This window comes from Corvus kubaryi, unplaced genomic scaffold, assembly GCF_017639235.1.
Source record: "Corvus kubaryi isolate FWS band 111438036 unplaced genomic scaffold, C.kubaryi_AGA036_p1.0 37392, whole genome shotgun sequence".
Lineage (NCBI taxonomy): Eukaryota > Metazoa > Chordata > Aves > Passeriformes > Corvidae > Corvus > Corvus kubaryi.
The window spans coordinates 14,121,529-14,140,851 of record NW_024581131.1 but is presented as its reverse complement, the minus strand read 5'-3'; the positions used below and the strand labels follow the sequence as shown (position 1 = coordinate 14,140,851).

The 19,323-nt window shown below is 48.1% G+C and overlaps 1 protein-coding gene across 2 annotated transcripts; it reads right to left on the bottom strand.

Annotated features, from left to right (window-relative positions):
- Positions 1-3,070: 3,070 nt before the first annotated feature.
- DLL4 (delta like canonical Notch ligand 4) lies at positions 3,071-14,889 on the bottom strand. 2 transcript variants are annotated; one of them, XM_042038593.1, is made up of 11 exons: positions 14,086-14,885; positions 13,689-13,952; positions 13,164-13,221; positions 12,233-12,502; positions 11,471-11,531; positions 11,232-11,362; positions 9,683-9,852; positions 8,390-8,609; positions 7,231-7,939; positions 6,367-6,475; positions 3,071-4,928 (listed from the first exon to the last, which is right to left on the bottom strand). In XM_042038593.1, the coding sequence occupies exons 1-11, from the start codon at positions 14,137-14,139 to the stop codon at positions 4,923-4,925; spliced, it is 2,052 nt and encodes a 683-aa protein (XP_041894527.1). In that variant the 5' UTR covers positions 14,140-14,885; the 3' UTR covers positions 3,071-4,922. The 2 variants fall into 2 exon arrangements, with proteins under 2 accessions (XP_041894527.1, XP_041894526.1); XM_042038592.1 differs by lacking the exon at positions 3,071-4,928 and having other exon boundaries at positions 4,938-6,475; positions 14,086-14,889.
- Positions 14,890-19,323: the final 4,434 nt, after the last annotated feature.

Below are 19,323 nucleotides of genomic sequence, written 5' to 3'. Positions count from 1 at the left end.
GGAGTGTCATATTTGCTGCGTAAAACCAATGTGTATTTATGGGTCAGGTATGCGAGATAAGGGAACGACAGGCAAACACAGATACGTAACTGTCGCTTAAGCTGCTGTAGTGCAGGTTTGTTAGTGACCTACAGTGCCTTTCTCATTTTAGCACAAATTAATGAAAAAAAGACTGAGGAGCAACGAAAATACTTGATATGCATTTTGACAGAGATGGTTTCATCTGTTGGACTAGGTGGTTGAAATTCCACAATAACTAATTTAGGCTTCCTCAGCAGCTCTTTGAAGGCTGAAAGCTGTTGCTGGTCAAGTCTTGTGCATAATAAAATGCATTTTGCATTTTATCCCATTTTTGGCATGTCCTGTATCGACCCTAATTTCTACAGGCACCCCTCAGCTACACTAATATAAGTAAACTCTGTGCCCTGTGCTGTGTCCTGCTGCATGTTGTCTCAGCACCAGTGGGTGCTATAGCTACAGGTATATCCAGGCATCTGTCTCCATCAGAGGAAAGTGATGTTGGGATGGAGCCGAACATGAAAAAACTCAGGCAAAGCAGTGTCCAAGGCAGCACCCCTCTCCTTCATTCCAGCTCCAAAATCACTTAGACTGCAGGGCTCTGCGTGGCTGTGGAATAATTTTTATCAAGTCCTAATACAAGGAAACATGAGAGAGCTTCTCAGAGGCAGAGTCCATTCTTAAAACAGTTGTTTTGTCACATGGCTTTCAAGTGAATTTGTGCAGTCTTTTAAAACTGAATGCCAAGTTTAGGTGCAGTCCTTGAGCCAAATCCATAATCTTGCCACAGTTACTGCAAATTATGCTGAAAGCAATAAATTGCACAGTTTGGTCTGAGAAGTCCATAAGCTTGTTAAGAACTTGTAAAGAGAAAAGGCACTGTTTATCATGATATTTTGGTCCTGACGTGGTCTGTGGTCCTCAACAGGAATCTCTGAAACTGAGGTGGAGTCTTCACAGTCAAAAGGATCTCAGCTCCTCCTAGTGAATTCATACACTGTGGCTCAGAGGTGTGCTCACCTGGGGGAAGCCAGGCTGCTGAGCCATCAGTGCACAGTGGCCCTTGGTGAGGAAGGTTTTGCCCAAAGATGTAGGTTAAATCCAGGTCATATTATGTGTTCAGCTAATTTGCTTGTGGTTTCTTTGGCAAGGACTTGGGGATGTGCACACGTGCATAGATTCACATATGCTTTCCATCTCCCCCTGTGTGGAAGCAGGCACCGCTCCTGTTTTTCCTGCGTAGGATCTGTGATCTATTCTGGTGGCTGCATCGTGCAGTGCTGCCTCCAGTAAATATTCACAGATTTCCTTGTAAGATGATGCTTTTTATTTTTTTTCCTCTCTCCTGTGTGGATACACAAAGGCATGTGTTGTACCTGCTTTACCCCATGGGATCTACACAATCAGGTCGACAGGTTTTAATGGATTTCAACTCCCTTCTGTCTGGGGGTACAGTTTCCTGTCATGTTTCGAGCAGGAAGAACTGAGTCTTTTTTGGTCTTAGCATTCCTGCTTGCCTAGGCATTGGGAAGAGTTCTCTGTCTATTTTCCTGTTTGATTTTTGTGTGTGTTTTGTTTTAAGCAGGACAGAGTGCATGTGTGTATGTAATCCATGTGCTCAATTAAGGGAGGCATCTGTTGGGTTTATTTCACATTGCCGAGGAAGGACTGCAAGCAGGGAGCATCTGCTCAGCTTTTTGTCAATGGCTTGTTTTTCATAATTTGCTCTACAGGGTGAATGTTTGGGGAGGGGGAGGTGGCTTCTTATTTCTGAATTTTGTCTTAAATTTATTTTTTATGGTAGCTGGGGGAATCGGCTGGGATTTGAAAGTTAATTTTACTGTGAAAATGTCTAAAGAGGGAGAAACAAAACCATCCAAAGTAAGCAGTATTTATGTAACCTTAATAATACACTCAGAAGGACCCTTATGAATCATTATTTGTAGTATCTTAATGATGAAGTAAAAAGAATTTGTTATGGTGCTTTTTTAATGCCACTGGGGTTTTTAATTTTGCATTTTTTGAAAAAAAATAGCAAATTTTGCTTAGATTTTATTTTGGGGAAAGATAGGAAAGGCATCCAATATTCAGATGCTTTTTTGGCATTTTGTCAACAACAACAAAACCCCCTGATTTTAAAATAGAGCAGCAGTAGTTTCCTGTTCTTGTAGTTTTGCTTTTGTGCACTCAGATGTTGGCTGTATTGCACCTAGCTGATTTAGTGAGAGATTTAATTGCCTGTAAATGTATGTGCTTCAAAGGCTACTAAACCTGCTGGGAGTGTTTATACAAGTGTGCTTTTTACACTTTTTTTTGTGGAAATGTCCTCCAAAAGGGCTGTAGAGGATAATGACTTTGTGATGCCCTGGGAGGACACAGCTGCTGATGTAGTGTAGGGAACTCAGGAGGAGAAAGCCTGAAACTCCCCCTAATCCCACAAGTGAAAGACAAATCTTACCCCTTGCAATCAAACAAACAGGGATACAATCTTACATGAGTAGATGTAGATGCTGTGCCAGAGTAAGCTGTGGACAAGATTTGGATCTTATTAAAAGTATTTAAAGAAATAGGATTTAAAAAGATAGTAACTGTGTTTTGTTCTGTAAGTGAACCCCAAGACAATGCATTTATTAAGCCACTTTGAAATGGTATTAAATCTGCATCTTTCATGTCATGAGTTGCGATGGGAGAGGAAGAGTGAAGTATTAATAAAAATAACTTTCCTGACAGTTCAGTCCCACACCAATAGCAAGAGAATGTGTGCATGTGTGTGTATATATGTATATATGTAATTTAAATATTATCCATCACAATATAAATATGCATAACATTTCAAAATGTCAGATGAATGCCACTCAGCTGAACAACTTTGTTGACATGTGCTAACAGTATAACTTTAAAAAATAAAAAGCAGCTGACATCAGTTGGTGTGCAAAATGTAAATGTAGGACTGCAGGGACCAGGCAGGCAAGCTTACTTCTGGGGGGCTTTGCTAACCTTGGCTGTCACAGAATAACATGTGTAAAAGGACAAACCACAATAAACTTTGTCGTAGCAGGAAAGTATTTTCATTGCTTGAAAAAAAAAATAAAATTCAAACTTTGTCATCACATTAAAAACATTACATGAGAAGTAATAAACATATTTACACTTCTGTTTTGATTATAAATATACATTATATACAAAATAATGTTATAAAACGTAGAAAGTTCAGTGCTTCTGATTTTTTTTAAATTACTGAAATACTAGTCTTCAAAATAAACTACAAACAGACAAACTAAAACCCATATTATTGATTTCTGAAGGTCATCTTCAAAATGGTCCTACGTGGTCAGAGCAGAAGGTCAGTAGTGGACAATATGAAGGGGTCTTGTCTGCACAGTTCAAGGGAGTAGATGGGCTAGTCCAACAACAGGCTTTACAAGGGCAGGAATATCGCTGTCAGAGAGATAGCACAGTCCAGGTTTCTTCTAAGAGATCTTGTTTCTCCCTCCTCATTCTGCCCCATGCCCTGGTCTCATTCATGAATGTCACGGCACTTTCCACTGGGGTGTCCGGTATTATTGCTGTAAATATGTATAGAAGAAAGGAGCTTCTGCCCGCCTCTGGTTTCCAGGGACAGACACAGCATATTTTCCATGTAGCAGTGGGTGGGTATGAAAGAAACAGGATGAGCCTAAAACCTTCTAACTCTAATCTCCACCTGTCTTGGCAGAGGGCATCTCAGCGGGTGCTTCACTACTGGGCATTTAGAACCAGGATGAAGAACAAGAATTGGAGTTTTGCAACCAGATGGAGAAATGGAGGGGTAAGTGGGTACACTGCTGCTGCTTCTTCAGAAAGTAGAAGCTGCAATTTTGAGACTATTTGCAGTAAAAGGTGGCACCTAATTCAGAAACACGACATAAACCCCTGAATTTGTGTCAAAATAAGGCAGGGGGAAGAGAATGAGGAAGGAGAAGAAAAGAAGTAATGTCTATTCACAATCACTGGTAGTGCAAAGGGCATGAAAATAGCTGAGACAGCTCAGCACATAAAGGTTCTAGGAGCTGATTGATTTTAAACGCATTTGTAAGGCTTTACATAGAGCTGGGATCATACCTTCTCCTTATCAATGGGGAAGAGGCAGTACACATTCCTTATCACAACTTCCACAAAAATCATGTCCCACATCATGGCTTGAGTCAATCAGTTCTCCAAAGCATCACCAAATGAGATGACATGTAAATTTGGTTTTCTTCTTTCCTCCTCCTCTCACCCCTTACACAGTCTCCAGTACATGCAGCAGGAGAGAGGAGATGCAAATGGATGTGTAGCAGGAAGTATCAACCACCTCTGCCCAGTACTGTTCAGGTAACTGCAAAAAGAGCAGTCAAGTTTCTGTTTGGGCTTGTTAGATTCTCTTGACACATTATAGGCACTTTTAAACCCAGAAAAAATTGAGACCTCATTTATACTGTATTCCATTATCTGCATAGCAATGTGTCCTGCTTCGCACCTTCCATGGCAATATCTGTGACAGTTACGTGCCTCCTTATCTACCAGCACCTCCCATAACCAGAGTTCTGGAAAGCCAGGGGTCTGTCCATGAGGAACTGGCCTCAGCACCTTTTAAAACACCAACATTTTTAACCTCTCTCTTCCCTCTGCCTCCCCTTTTCAATAGCAAATGAAATTTCTGGTATCAAACTTCAAACAAGGGCAGTAAGAACAAAAAGGTGTATTGCATCTTTCAGTAAATTCACAGTCTGTCCAGTTCACTCAGTTCCATCCTCCGCCTGAGAGCAGCAAGTTGCATGTAATTAAAAACAGTCCAATCCAGTTCTGAATTGTAAACAATGCAGCAGGAACGTCCATCTACTGGCATCACCAAATCTGAGGTGCAAATGGGCCGATCTTCAGTCTTATACCTGTCGGGATGTAAAATAACACCAGGAATGAGAAGGAATCACAGCATACAGAGTAGTGCAGAACTAACAAACTATAATTCAGCTATGTCAAACTAAAGCAATTTAAGCCAGACATTACTGCAGTTTAACTCTCAGTGCTCAATGTTTTCAGCTGAGTCCAGCAGCAAAGAATTACCAGCAAAAAAAAATAGTCATCTCTGTGATGAGTGGCCTCTCTACCTGGCCTGAGGGGGACAATGCTTACAAACCTGGGCATTTAACATTAGGGCTCTGTAAGAAGTACATGGTATACTTAAACAGCTTGTGTTTAGAAGCATTAAGCCTGAATGATGGGGTGAGAGATTCTAAGGGTTGTCATTCTGAAAACAGAAACATGTCTGGAGATGCATGATGTAAATTTGGGAGCCTAGCTTTGGTCAGCAAGATCTTCAAAGATACAGTATTTAGGTCGCTTAATGGGAATGAAGCATCTAGCTGTCATTTGTATCTTTGAATCCTTTCACTTAGTCTTAAACTTTTAATATTGTTGGTTGACTTGTGTTCCAGCTTGCTTTCAAGGGGAAATCTGATATCCACCTTGGAAAGCGAGACGGAATCCTGCAGATCTGACTTCACAGATCACTGCTGTATGGCACAGCAAGCTTCTCTTTCCTGCAGGGTGAAAGTAGTCCTAACAATGGCTACACCAAAGAAGGCAGGTATTGGTGAACGTCAAATTGCCTTTAGCTTCCACTGAGACTTTTTCCAAAGGGCCAGTAATTCTTCAGGAACTAGTTGGTTCCTCAATACCTGCTTTTTAAAGTCTTTAAAGTTCAGTGTTAGGCCTTTCCTTTTTTTTGGGCATTCAACTTTTCAATATAACATAAAAATCGAGATGTTTTCATCAGTAACACCATTAATTTCTGTTAGAGAATACTTAGCTGGAGCTTAAATGCTAAGAGGTTGAAATTACCTTATAACAGACTTTCTAAATGGCTCTTATGCCTATCCACTAACATATTCTGCTACCTTCCATCTTCTGCTAGAAATCTATAGCATTGCCTCTTTCTACAGAACAAAGATTATCCATTGTAGTCACAGGAAAAAGCATGGCTTTACATCAGTGAGCCTAAGAACGATTATTATTTCCATTTCTTCTGACCACCTATTTAAGAGGAAATAATCCTACAATGTGCTGAATTTTTATGAGCTGATGTTCTGTGTTTTCATCTACCACTGACTTATGTAAGCCCAAAACCTCTGGTTTAATAAAATCAGAGCAGCTAATTTTTTTATTTTCCCCACTGTATGTTCTGTGTGGGCCACAGAGGAGGAGACGTAAATGCTGGGAAGCATCACGATCCCTGGAAATAAAGGAGCCTTCTCAGATACAGTACTAAAGGATGTTTTACCTTTTTACTTTGTGAATTTATGCCTATCCACCTGTGTACTTACTTACCTCTGTGGCTATGATGCACTCATTCCTTTCTTCTGTTATCACAAAGACAGACTGGTACATTGAATCCCTTGGAGAGCATATCGCTGATATTCTGCATTCTGGCTTTTCACTAAGGCAGGGCAGAGAAAAAAGAATATTAGCTGACTACTAACAAGCCTGACTCCCAAAACCTAACATGAATATGGAGCGGTGGAATGAGATAGCCATGAAGGTGTGGAAGGGAAGTGCATAGGATCAACTTTCACATGTTCTATGTCTGTCAGAATATTATGCTAGAGAAGTGGAAGTAAGAAACAGTGGCAGTCTTCCTATGCTCCTGTCATGTGCAACCTAACAGCGCGTTCCTCAGAGCCCTCGCTGTAACAGCCACATGCAGATCCCAGACAAGACCTTCAGCACCTGAATCAGAAGACTGATAAGCCACTGAATACTCGCCCTTTTCTCCTTTTGAAAAAGAGTAGTTGTTTTCACTCTATCATTCTTCTCAGTAAGCAGATCATCTTGCCTTCTTACAAAATGAAATACTTATTTTAATCACTGTATGCCTTAACTGTTGTTCCTTCAAGATCTACTGAGGAAGGAAAGGCACTTCTTACTTTCACCACTGGCCTAGCCACTCTGGGTTCCTTCACAGTATCCATACTAACAGCATCCTGCACAAACACTCAAATTAATTGACTTAGCTAAGGATACCACCTGGTTGTGACTCACATACTCCAGTATGAAGACTCCTGGCTTTGATCTGGTTTGTTTTGTATATTATCTGCTTGAGTTTTCTTTTTCCCTCATATGCTCACCTGCTTCTAGACTGATAATGAAGATGAGTGGCTTTAAGAAAGACTGTAATAAAGACTGCATTCTCACCTGTGTAGTCGGAGGGGAGACTTCTCTCCTAAACACTTTTCACTTTTGTAATATTTATCTTCCGGTGTCCCTCTACTTGTCAGGTCTTTTACCAGATTGTAGTCCAGTTTATGGTTCTTGGGTTTGTAGTTTGATTTCTCCAGCCCACAGTCCACTTCAAGGTCTTTATTTTTATTGGTGTTTTTCAGCTGGGAAGCTGGAATGAGATTGTCCTTCTGGAAGTCAGACAGGTTGTTCATCGTCTCCAACTCCTGCTCTGGGTGCATCCTCATCTGCCTGATGACCATTGCTATCATGCAGAATAGTATGAGCAAAGCCACCAGCCCCACCCCCATGGATATAGCAATCCAGGGGACTGGTTTAGGAGGAAGTGTAACAGGCACTGAATAAACTGGCAATTCACAGCGGTTGCCCATGAAGCCAGAAGGACAGTAGCACACAAAATTGGCACTATAAAGTCCACTGTAGCATGTGCCTCCATTCTCACATGGCCCAGAAGCACATTCATCTCTGGTTTTGATGTCACAGTTCCTGCCACTGTAGCCTGGCATGCATGTGCAGGTGTAATCGTTGATTAGATCATGACAAGTTCCCCCATTGGAACATGGGTTTCTGGCACAATCATTGATGTTTATCTCACATTTCTGACCAGAGAAACCAGCCCGACAGCGGCACACACGAAACTGCCCGAGGTAAAAGCAACTACCATCTGAGGGGAAAAAAGTAAAATGAAAATTAGTTTGCAATGCACTTCACTCAGAAATCTAAACCTTTCCCCGGTCAGCATGTTATACTACCTCAAGAAGAGAGAGGTTATTTTACAAAACAACCACACATCTGAAAGTTCATTCTACTTTACCTAATTTATCACTGTGCTTTAAAATTATGCCCCTTCTAAATATGTAATAGAGTTAATTTAATTAATTCTGCCATCTTCCTAATCATATGATAAACCTTGTGCATTGTTTTGTTGCATAGAAAATGCCAGCGAAAGTCCCGCCCCAGCAAGAGACTAAAATTAGGGTAGATGTGGAATACAGCGGGGGAGAGGGACTAATGTTCTAGAGGAAGAGTAGAGGTCAGATTGGATTTCTATCACTTCTGCACTGAAAAGCACAAATGAGTCAGGGTCATGAGATTTTTTGATAAAAAGACTCACCATTTGCACACGGGTTGCTTGTGCACCTGTCTACTTTTTTTTCACAGTTTGACCCTGTGAAGCCGAAAGGGCAAACGCAGGTGTAGCTGGCCCCTTGCTCCTTTTCCAAGCATGTGCCACCGTTGAAGCATGGAGAATCTACACACGTCAGAGCACTGTGCTCACAGTGAGTGCCATAGTAGCCAGGGGGGCACAGGCAGTGATAACCATTCTCCATATCCTGCAAAACACAACATTAGGCCACTGTTATTTAACAGCAACAAATGATAGCTCCCTGCATGCTTAGTTTTGGTCAGCAGCAAGCGCTGTTCTGTCTCTTCTCATCCACAGCCTGATGTGGCAAAAGTGACACCAGGAGAGTAAACACCTGCAGGTCAGACTGTAAGGGATAGAGCATAGGTTCAGCCGTACCCAGCGTACAGGAGTAATTGTGCAGCTATACACGCAGAACAGATGTGGTTGTAGGGAGCATGCAGGCAGTTAGACAAAAACATTGCAAACACTACTACTGTCTAATGGGATCCCTGAGGTCTTCCCAGAGAAGAGTGGGAAGCTGTGATCAGGCCATTTATCCTCAGTGTGAGAGCCCTTTTTTATTTCACAAGACTTTAAGTTGCTTTGGCTTGGGTAAGTCCCACCCCTTAAATCATAATGAACTGTTTCTTCTTTCCAAGTACTGTATGTCCAAAACCTTGGGAGAAGGGAGGTAGGGTCCTGTGCCTTACTCTAAACATGCATCAGATTACATTTGGCATCTATAATCAATCAGCCTTTACCAATCCATCACTGCTAAGAACCCATCATTAACTGAGTCCGAAAACAGGCTGAAACACTAAATTACAGGAATCTGAAAGTGTGGAATTCTGTTTCACAGAAAGTTTCAGCTGATTGCCCCCATATTGTTTGACACTATCTTCCCATAGCAGAAAGCAACATTTTCTTTTATTTATGATTAAAATACAGACTTAGTGCATTTCTGCATGAATGGTGGTTTGAGAAGCTTATTTTTAACAGATCTGCTCCCTCACCAACCCTAGATCTTGCCAAGTTCTCATAATGGCTGCCACAGAAACCCAAGGATCAGTTGACTAGTTCTAATCTAGATGATACATCTCCTCCTGTAACAGACTTCCTCCCCTGACACCTCTCGGAAAGGGTTCAGTATGATAGTTGTGAGCGTCAGTAATGAACCTGTGTACTATCGAATTCCCATTATGTTGTTACAGAACCATTTCTGAAAAGGTACACCGCGGCTTGCTTCACACAAAGGCTTTACATTTAAAATGCCCCTACCGTGCAACTACCGCCATTCCTACAGGGATTGCTGTCGCACTCGCTGATCTCGTGTTCGCAGTCGACGCCGGTAAAGCCGGGTTTGCATGCACACGTGTAGCTGCCCTGGCCAGTGTTCATGCAAGTTGCTCCATTTTTGCATGGTCTGTGGTGAGTGCAGTAGTTCAGATCTGCAAAAATACCAGGAGTTAGGAGAATACGTCTTTGACAGCTGGGAAAAGGTATACCTACAAAATGCTGTAGTCAACAAAAAAGACAGAATTTCCAATGAAGTATTTAATTTTTCTATCAATAGGAGTACTGGAGATTGTTATCCAGGTTATTATCAGTAATAATCAGATTACCATCTATCACTTGAGCTCTGAATTTTGAGAGAGCTGGCAAAAATTTAACTTTCTTAGTGTTTTGGTATATTCTCCCTTTTTTGTGGACATAAAATGGTTAGCTGCAATGGGATTTAGGAACCAAATTGGAAAATGTACTTCATAAGCAGGTGTTCTCCGAAAGATACGCCACAGCACTATGAACACTTCATGAACAACATGTTAGACACTAAAAGAGTGAGCTCCATCTTTAAAAGGTGTGCTCTGAGGCACATTCTGGAGAGGCAGGGAGGAAAAATAAAAGATGTTTTGGCTTTGAGATTTAAACAAACACCAGAAATCTTTTATTGTTTATTTGCTCTCTTGTTATGGATGTTAGTAGATTAAACTGTCAAATGTTCTGCCAAGATCGACGGTTTTATTAATTTTTTTCCTTTAAATTTGAGACAGAGGTAAAGCGTAAGTTCATAGGACATAAGTAGAAAAACTTTATTATCTCTATAAACACTATAGAGTAATGTGTATGCAACTGGTTAATAGATAACTATAAGCAGAAAAAAAATCTGCAACTTTACTTTTCCTGCTTAATTCAGGCTTCACCATCTTAATCCTATAACTGTCCTGGAAACACTTAGCCTGCTTTGAGCACTTAATGATCTCAGCACCAGCAGTGCATATATGGCCTTGAGGACATGACTGCTCAGCTGGCTACGGTTCAGTGATTCAGTGGGTTGAATAGGTGGAAGTGGTCTGGTGTACCTTAAAATGGAACCTGTACTTTTCATTCTTGCTTACATGATTTTTCTCTCATGCTCCAGACTTATCACATGAGTTAACTTCCTTGTATGCAAAATAAGGAAGGCCCGAATGATGGTGTTTACTGCTGATGGAAATTGTTCAGTAAATTGTTATACTTGTTCAAGGAGTAAGTTAAACTTAGCTTGAGCAGGCAGAAAACTTGTCTGTTCAACACTCATCCAGATTGTTAGGTCTTTCTCCAAGAGAAACTTCTTTTGCAAGAGAAAAACTGCAGCTACCAAAAAGGTTTCCTCGTTTTCAAACAAAATTACTACAAGAACTGGTAAGTTAGGCAGCAGTGCAACAAACTGATGCCTGTGAACATGTACCTTGGGAAAATTTAATTCCAGATCCAGTGAGTCAGATTCCTTAGTGCAGTACTAAGGAGTACCCAACCTAGAGCTGTAAGTGCAAGCTTCAGAACTAACCTTGATCACAGAAGAGGCCACCCCATCCTTCATCACAAATGCACTGCCATTGTGTTTTACAAGTCCCGTGACGGCAGCCTATATGGGGGATGCATTCATCACAGTAGCGGCCTTGCCAACCAGGACGGCAGCTAAAAGAAAAGTCCAATTAAAACATTAATGACATGGAGAAGAGTTTAAGTTTCTATTACAAGATGACATTTTAATTGATGTGCAGACTGCAATTGCCATCTACTCACATGCATTCTCCAGGCTTGTTGCAATATCCATTCTGTTCAGTACATCCAGCCAGACAGATGGCTGTGAAGAGAACATAAAAAAGCATAAATGTTTAGGTAAATACACATGGCACTACAGAAGACACTTTTAAAGGATAATAAGCTTTAAAAAACACTTCCAAAAAGAGTTTTCCACTTTCAAAACTTTGTTTTAAAACTTCTTTGGACGGGGAGCTCTGGAGCAGGAGGAAGTGAACAGGGAGAGCCAACACTTGACAAGTTGTCCTTTAGTTTTTGTGTTTATGCAACAAACATGAACTCTTGCAACTCTTGCTAGAAAAGCAGAAAGTGGCTTTGGCTTGTGCTAATGAAAGACTGAAAAATCCCAGTGGTACCCTGAACTCAGAGTAAAGGCTCCCACCACTACACTGCAACACCTGTCTCATGTCCTCTGGTTGCAGGAATGGTTGGGGGCAGACTTTGCGTGAGCAAGCTGCTACCCTTTTACCTTGCAATAGCTACTGCTATTTAGGGCTATCAGCCAAGGTCCCTTTCCTGCCAGCTTCCTCTTTGCTGCTAAGCCTCGCAGAGGTGCAGCACAGCGTTGGGTGGTTGCAGCCAAAGGGGACAAAGTCCTCAGCGCGCAACTTTGCCTCTCCAGGCAGGGAGTGGAGACGTCGGCATAATAACACGGCCCGGGCCACGGGAGGCCTCCGTGAGCTTTAGAGCCGCGGCCGACGCCCGCGGCGCTGCCCGCCCGCCCCGCTCCCCGCGGACACTCACGGTCGGTACAGTACTCGCCGGCCCAGCCGGGCAGGCAGGCCAGGCTCCCGTCCGCCGCACACACGTAGTGCCCGAAGCGGTCGTCGCGGCGCTTGCAGAGGCGGGAGCAGCTCTCGCCGTAGTAGTTCTCGCTGCAGACCACGCGGTAGGAGTAGCGCAGCTGGGTCAGCGGGCCCTGATGCACATCCTGCGACCAGTCCTCGCCCACCGACAGCGACCGCTGGATCGACACCTGGCTGATGAGCCACTCCTCCGGGGGCGGCCGGGAGCCTGCGGGAGAGCGGGCGTGGGTCAGCGGCTCAGAGCCCGCCGCGTCCCACGCCGCCGGGCCAGCGGAGCGGGATACCCCGCTCGCACATATATGTCCGCCTACATACATGCGTACATGCATACATACACATACACATATATACATACACACAGGCACGCGTGTGGATATCGATGTGTGCAAGGGTACAAAAAGGCGGCCACCAGACTGTGCGAACCCCGGCCAAGGGGACTCAGCCGAGGGGCCTGTGAAAGGAGGGCTGCTGTGAAATATCCTTTTCCTCTCCTCTCAGAAAAACATCCCAAAGCCATTATTCCTTTCCAAAGGGCGGAATTCGAGCAAGGTGTAAAATACAGGAAAAGGCGGACGGGGCTTGCTGGCAGGCTCCCGGCTTTCTCACCGCAGCCCGCCTCGCTTTCCCACGCCAAAAATAAACCGGAGGAAACGCAATTGTGTTGGAGATTAGGCCGGGGCAGAATCAAAGCGGCCCCTGATGGATATCGTTGGGGGATCGGCTCCTGATGGTGGGATAAAGCCGGCCCTGGAGTTATAGTATAAACAGCTGAGCCGGGGGGGCCGCTCGGGACGGGGGGGACACGGGACGGGCCTGAGGGCGCTCCCGCCGCGCGGGCGCCCCCTGCCGGCGGCGCGCGCAGTACTCACCTTCCGGCAGGTAGTTGGCAGGCGCGTGCCAGGCCTGGATGATCAGGGAGAAGGTTCCCTGCGGGAGAGAGACCAGCGTCAGCCCCGCACCCCACCGCGCACAGCCGCACCGAACCGCACCCACCGCGCCACCGCACACCAGCCCTGCCCTGCCCTGCCCTGCCCTGCTCCGCCGGGCCCCGCGTTTGCGCTCTCTCCCCGCGGCTACACGCTTTCCTCCTTCCCTCCCTCCTATAGACCACGGATACACATCCCCACTTCCAAGGCCCCCAGCCCCTTGCTCTATTCCTCTTAATAACATTGATTATCCCAAGTGCTTCTGGTCTGGATGAGTTTTTTCATCGAGCTTTCCCTCCACCCCCCCCCCCCCCCGCCTTTTTTTTTTTTTTTTTAAGGAAGTTCTGGAAATAAGTATAAAGGCAAAAGTAGTTTGATTACATTACAGGTTATCAGCCCGCCGCCGTTAGCCCGCTCTTGCCACCCTCCTGCCCCACCATCGCAATCGGGTTTAAAGCGGAATCTCACCGGCCACGTGAAGTTAAAGGGCAGCTTAATGGGGCTGTCAAATCTCTCTGTATCCTTGATGCTGAAGGAGTTTATTCCCAGAACCGGGGTGATGATGCTGCCGAAAGTGCAGGAGCCTGGGGAAACCACTGCCTGAAAATGCTTCAAACAAACACGAAAGAAGGTCCTGCAGTGGGGGGAGCAGGGCTTCCCGCTGGCCAGAGACCCGTGGCTATTCACGAATTCGTGTAGCTCCAGCTGGAAGACGCCGGAGCCGGACACCCTCTGCACAAAGGGGAGACACACAAAATAGCCAAATCAGACCTTACCCGGCTTTGCCATGCAAACTTGCTTCCATCACCCACTTTACATTTTGCGAACCCTTTTTTTTTTTTTTTTTTTGGGCATGTGCGATTACCTGCTGCAAAATCGTTAACAGAAACGTCAAGCCAAAGATGCGCAAGGCTGTCATCCTGGTGTTATTCGAGCTTCCAGTTCTTAGTGGGTTTAGTTTTCCTTCTGTATTCCTCAAATAGACCAAGCAAGCGCTTCTCGGTCGAGGGAGAAAAGAGAGGCGTCACGGCGATTCTCCTGGAGCAACCTGCTCTTCCAAGTATTCCCCGAGCACCAGCAGAAATCGAAAGGTAAAATCCAGGTGTCGATCCGTCCCCTTCTGAGAATTAATCCTGCAGCGAGCCGCCGACCTCTGATCGCTGTCGTCGCCTTTATAAACTCCAAAGCCGGGTGGGTTTGGTGAGAGACGCGAAGGGGAGTGCTTAGTGTGGAACCGCTCCTCCTTTAACCGGTGCTAACAGCGCTCAGTAAATGGAAAACTTGCTTCGCTTCGAGCTGTTTATATAGTTGCCTCGCATCCTCACAAGCTCATTATGTAAACTGTCAGTCAGACTCACGGTCAGATCCCTCCCCTTTCCATCTTTCCTTTCTGGAAAAAAGAACCAAATGTTGCGGAGAGCCCTCATATCCCGAATTAATACCCTGCTGCCGCCGCCGCCGCTGCCGCGCTGCCCGCCGAGGAGCCGAGCTGATTACGAACGAGCCGAGCATCTGTTGAGATATTTACGGCGCTCACACTGGGAGAGAGAGTTCCCTCGAAAATCAGACGGCTCTCCACAGGACAGCTTTCTACGGCGGCCGAACAATAGAGGATGAAATGTTTTAAAAATACGCTTGCTAGTTAGTTAGTTTGTTTGTTCCCCATTCCCCTCTACTACCCAACTCCACGCGTGTCCCCCGTGCCCGGCCGTGTCCCGGGGCAGCGGGACGGCGCGGAGCGGTGCCCTGCAGCCGCGGCCAGCCGGCGGGCAAGAGCTGCCCTGCCCGGCGGAGGCTGGCCCCGGGTAGAAACCAAAAGTAAAACGGTGTTTGCCCGGCAGGCGGGCACCCGGGGCGCCTCCCGGGGCGCAGCGCCCGGCTCTGGGGCGTCCGAGCCTCCGGCCCGGCCCCATTCCTGACCCCGGCTAACGGAGCCCACCGAAGAAGGGGTGGGTGATGGCAGGGAGGCGGGCACGGCGGGGATCGACGGGCGCTCGGTCGCCCTTCCGAATTCGGTGGCGAACGAGCGCTCCAGCGAGGTGGCCGGGGTCGACAGCAGGGACGGAACTGGGTTTTCCCTGGGCTGCCCCGGCTCCCAGAAATAATGGGCAAGGGGAAAACTCGGGTGCCTGCAGGCAAGCGGGGCGGGAGCGGGGCCGCGGGCAGTGTCTGGCCGCCTGGCCGCGGCCGGGTTGCGGTCTGGCGTGTGCCGTAAAGCCCTTGGCCTGATTGCAGCGTGCGCTTATTGTTGGGTCGCGTGTCCCTCATTAAAGCCAAGCACAGAGAAGGCCTTTCATGTGGCTTTTTATTTCAGCTTGTTAAATGGATGGGAGGCCGGAGGGGGGAGGGAAGGAGGGAGGGAGGGAGAGATAAACCCTCAGCTGTATGGTAATGAGGTCTTGCCACCTTTCTGCCAGCGCCCGGCGCGCCAGGCTGCGGGCCTCCGCGGCGTGGGTCACCTGGGGAGTAACGCGGGGCGCAGCGCGCTGCCGGTCCCCTTCCGCCCCTCTGCTCTCCCAAAGGGTGTGTTCTCACAGCGTTACTTCCCCACTCCGAGTTCTTCTGGGGGGGATAAGGAAAGACGGGGATCTGGATCGTTTGGAGGCGAGGCAGCATGGTGAAGGCACACTCCAGCCAAACTTCCCAGGCCGTCGCTCTCCCTCGTACATTTAAAGCGGCTGCTCTCCCTGGAGACCAGCTTTGGCCCAGGATGTGGTCAGGGTTCAAACGCCCGGGGTGTCACCGGGAGAGCCGGGGGGTGGGACACGACACGGCTTCGCAGAGAAAGCGTGAGGGAAAGCCACGGGCATCGCCGCCTTGGACTGGTTTGGGGAGAGGAGCAGGCTAGAAATCGGTGTCGCCACCAAAAGAGGATTAAAACTTCTCCCGGTCCCCACTGCGCCTGTGAAAGTCGAAGCTGGGAGGCACAAACTCTGGCAGTATCGGGGGACTGCACCCGAGGCCGGGCACCCTTGGCTTTGCTCCGTCCCGAGGAGCCCGGCTGTCGCCTGGGGTACGTGTTTGTGCGGACGGGAGCCGTGTCCGTGGTGGAGATAAACCGCTAGGCAGAGAGGCACAGGCGAGGAGCTCTTTTGTCTCGGCCTCGTAAACAAGTGGGAAGGAGGAATGTGTCGCCGCTGATGAACTCGGAATTTTGCGGCGATCCACCCGGCCAGATCCCGGCTTTACCAGCAGCAGCGTCAACTGTCAAAATCAAATCTGATGCTAATAGCTTCGGTACTAAATAAAATGAGAGGCCAGATAACATCAGTGCTTGATAAATGGTAATGAGTGTCTAACCTAGGGGAACAGAAGGGCTGTGGGGCTCTTTAATTCAGTATTGAAAGGCTAGCTGGGTACTGCAGGCTCTAGCAGATGTTAGTATGTGTGTGTTTTGATTTTTGACTTGTATTGGACGTTTATTAGGCTAACCAGAGCCACCCCACGCATGGCCACTTGGTCCAGGCACCATCTGGCACAAGCAGGGCAGCGTGCAAGAATAGGGCCTTGCTTTGGTGCTGGGGATCCACAGGCAGCATCTACCATATGGACCCGGAGCTAATGTAGGTTAAAGCAAGACAAGCTCATCTCTGCTTTTCACAGCTCTGCCAAACCTCTCTGCCGTCCTGGCGGAGTACACCTTGGCGGCTGGAGAAGAGCTGCCTTTCCCTAAATCTGATAAAAGGGGTGCAAGCCCCCCAAGCACTCCTCCGCCCGCTCAACCGCCCTTGGGTGGCCATTGTTTTTCGAGTCAAGCTTTGCATCTAGCTTTGCTTGTTCCCGGCAGGAGCAGAAGTCGCTCCAGCTCCCCACGTGTCATCCCCCCCAAAACCAAATATTTTCAGAAGCTCGGGTGAGTGGTGCAAAACAGACGCTAAATCCTTCTCGAAACTCCAGACAATTATTTTGATTGCAGCTATAAAAAGAGTTCGTAATAAAATAATAACAGGGGAATATAATAAACCACCTGCTGCATGTTGACACACGCGCACAGGGAGCTCAGATAAAAAAAAAAAAAAAAAAAAAAGTTTCATTAGTAGCATCAAACAGCTGAGCCTGAAAGTCGGCCGAGAGCAGATTGGCAAACTCTTTCCTGTGCCCAACACGCCATCCTGGGTCACTTGGAGAGCAACAGCCTAGCCACCTCCCCTAAGATCCTCGTTTCAGTTCGAGGGGTGCCTTGTCCTCGGGACGGGGGGAAGCCCGCAGAGCCCCCGGCTTTGCCAAGGGGAGGCGGTGGGGTTCCCGCAGCCCCTGTCGGGATGCTGGGCACTGACCGGACCAGACATACCCGGTGGTCGCCGCCTCCCCGTCCTTTCCGCCCTGCTCCCTATCTCTCCAGCTCACTTACTCGAGGTCAGGGCGCTTTCTTCCCCTCTTTCGCGCCCCATTTGCTGCCGGTTTATCTCCAGGCTGGCCCAGCTCAGCATACGCGTGGCCGGGCCAAACGCATCTCGCTAACGAGACAACGTTAATTAATTCCGGGCGGGTGAAAGTTGCCAGCCTGCCCAAGCCATCCCTCCCCCCGAGCCCTCGTGCCAGGCTGCCCTCCTCCGTTCCCGGGGGGACGTCCAGCTCTCCCCCAGCCCCGGGAGGTGTCCGGCCCCCCTCCCACCCCCCCGACCCCGGCCGCCAGCGTCCTGCTGCTCTCAGGCTGCCAGAGCCCGGGAAAAGGGGCTGCGAAGGGCTCGCTATCGCCCGCACAGACGCAGCCAGCAGCACCTGCATCGCGACCATTGGTCCCACTTTTCTCTTTTTCAGAAGGCTCCGTGCTTTCTAATCTGCCCGCCCGACCCACGGGGGAAAACTCCCGCGGGGGAATGGATCTGGGCATAAGCGGCTCCCGGTAATGTTGCCACCACTCGCTTCCTGCGTGGCTTCTGCTGGGCTGCTTCTAAGGCCCTGAAAATATAGAGCACCCATACTTACGGCCGGGGCAGGACCTGCCTGATGCTCCGGCCGCCCCGTGGTGCCATTCGGGGTTTTTGGAAGGGGGCACGCCCGAGATGGAGACTGTCCCTGCCTTCCCTGTGACCCGGGCGTCCCAGGCTGTCCCCTAAAACAGCATGAAGCCACAGCCAGGCTGGCCTGGCTTCCCGGCCGGGTCAAGCTTAGCTGGGGGCGTCCTGCGTCTTCCCCTTTCCCCTAACCTGGGGGGCGAGCCCCTGACCCTTCCCTGTTCCCGGGAGCGGTGCGGATGCCCGAGGGGCACGGCTGCTCACGCCCCTCCCCTGCCCTCAGCGCCAGCCGGTGCCCACCCAACTCCCCTTCTCCGCACTCATTTGGGAGCGGATCGCAGGGCGCAGATGGGGAAGCAGCGCACTCGCGCCTTGGAGCCCTTCACCTTTCCCCAGGAGCCGACCCCCTCACCCCCAGGGTCGTGTGCTGAGTGGCGCCCAGAAACCCCTCGCAAGTCCAGAGCCCCGCGGGCTGGCCCGCACTTGGTCAAAATTATCATAACTATTTTGTCAGTGCAGCATCCCTGGCGCCTGTACGAGTGCGGTGCGGGGTTTTACTATGCACCTTGCGCGCCTTTCTCGGGAGTGTTCCTGCTTCCTGGCTCTGCGGTTTGTTTTGGGGCTGGCCTCGCTGCTCGCCTTTTTGATCACTGAGTGAGTTTGATCTCTTAGTCAGAGACTCGCCCATTTATTCAGTGTTCGCCAGCCCTTCCATGTGCACAGCCCCACTTTTTGAGAAGGATTCCCCGACGGCTTTAAAACCCCTTGGCTAGAAAGTTGCGCATCGATTCAGCGCTGACACACACCGAGATCCTCTAAGAAAAAAAAAGGGGGGGGGGGGGGGAAGAGAGAGAGAAAAGAAGAGAAAAAAAAATCCCTCTTGCTTGTTTTGTTTCTGCCTAAATGCCCGTAGCGTGGAGCATCCCTCCAGGGAGCGCCGCTCGGAGGGGTGTTAATGTGGTCGATTTGGGGTACAAATGTTTGGAAATGTTTCCCGATTCGCACAGAAGGAGGGGGGATTTGCAAACTGTTGCTGCCACATGGCCCCTCCAGCCTGCCCATTCTCATTGTAATGAGGCCGGCGCGTGCCTCATCTGCCGCGGGGCGCTGCCACGGGCGGCCCGGACACGCCGCGCCGCAACTGG

Excerpts from the sequence above, each read along its gene's own strand:
- DLL4 (XM_042038592.1), bottom strand. The coding sequence starts at position 14,139 with ATGACAGCCTTGCGCATCTTTGGCTTGACGTTTCTGTTAACGATTTTG. Across the intron at positions 11,363-11,470 it reads AACAAGCCTGGAGAATGCAT|CTGCCGTCCTGGTTGGCAAG; the intron begins GTGAGTAGATGG and ends CTTTTCTTTTAG. Across the intron at positions 9,853-11,231 it reads TGGCCTCTTCTGTGATCAAG|ATCTGAACTACTGCACTCAC; the intron begins GTTAGTTCTGAA and ends GTATTTTTGCAG.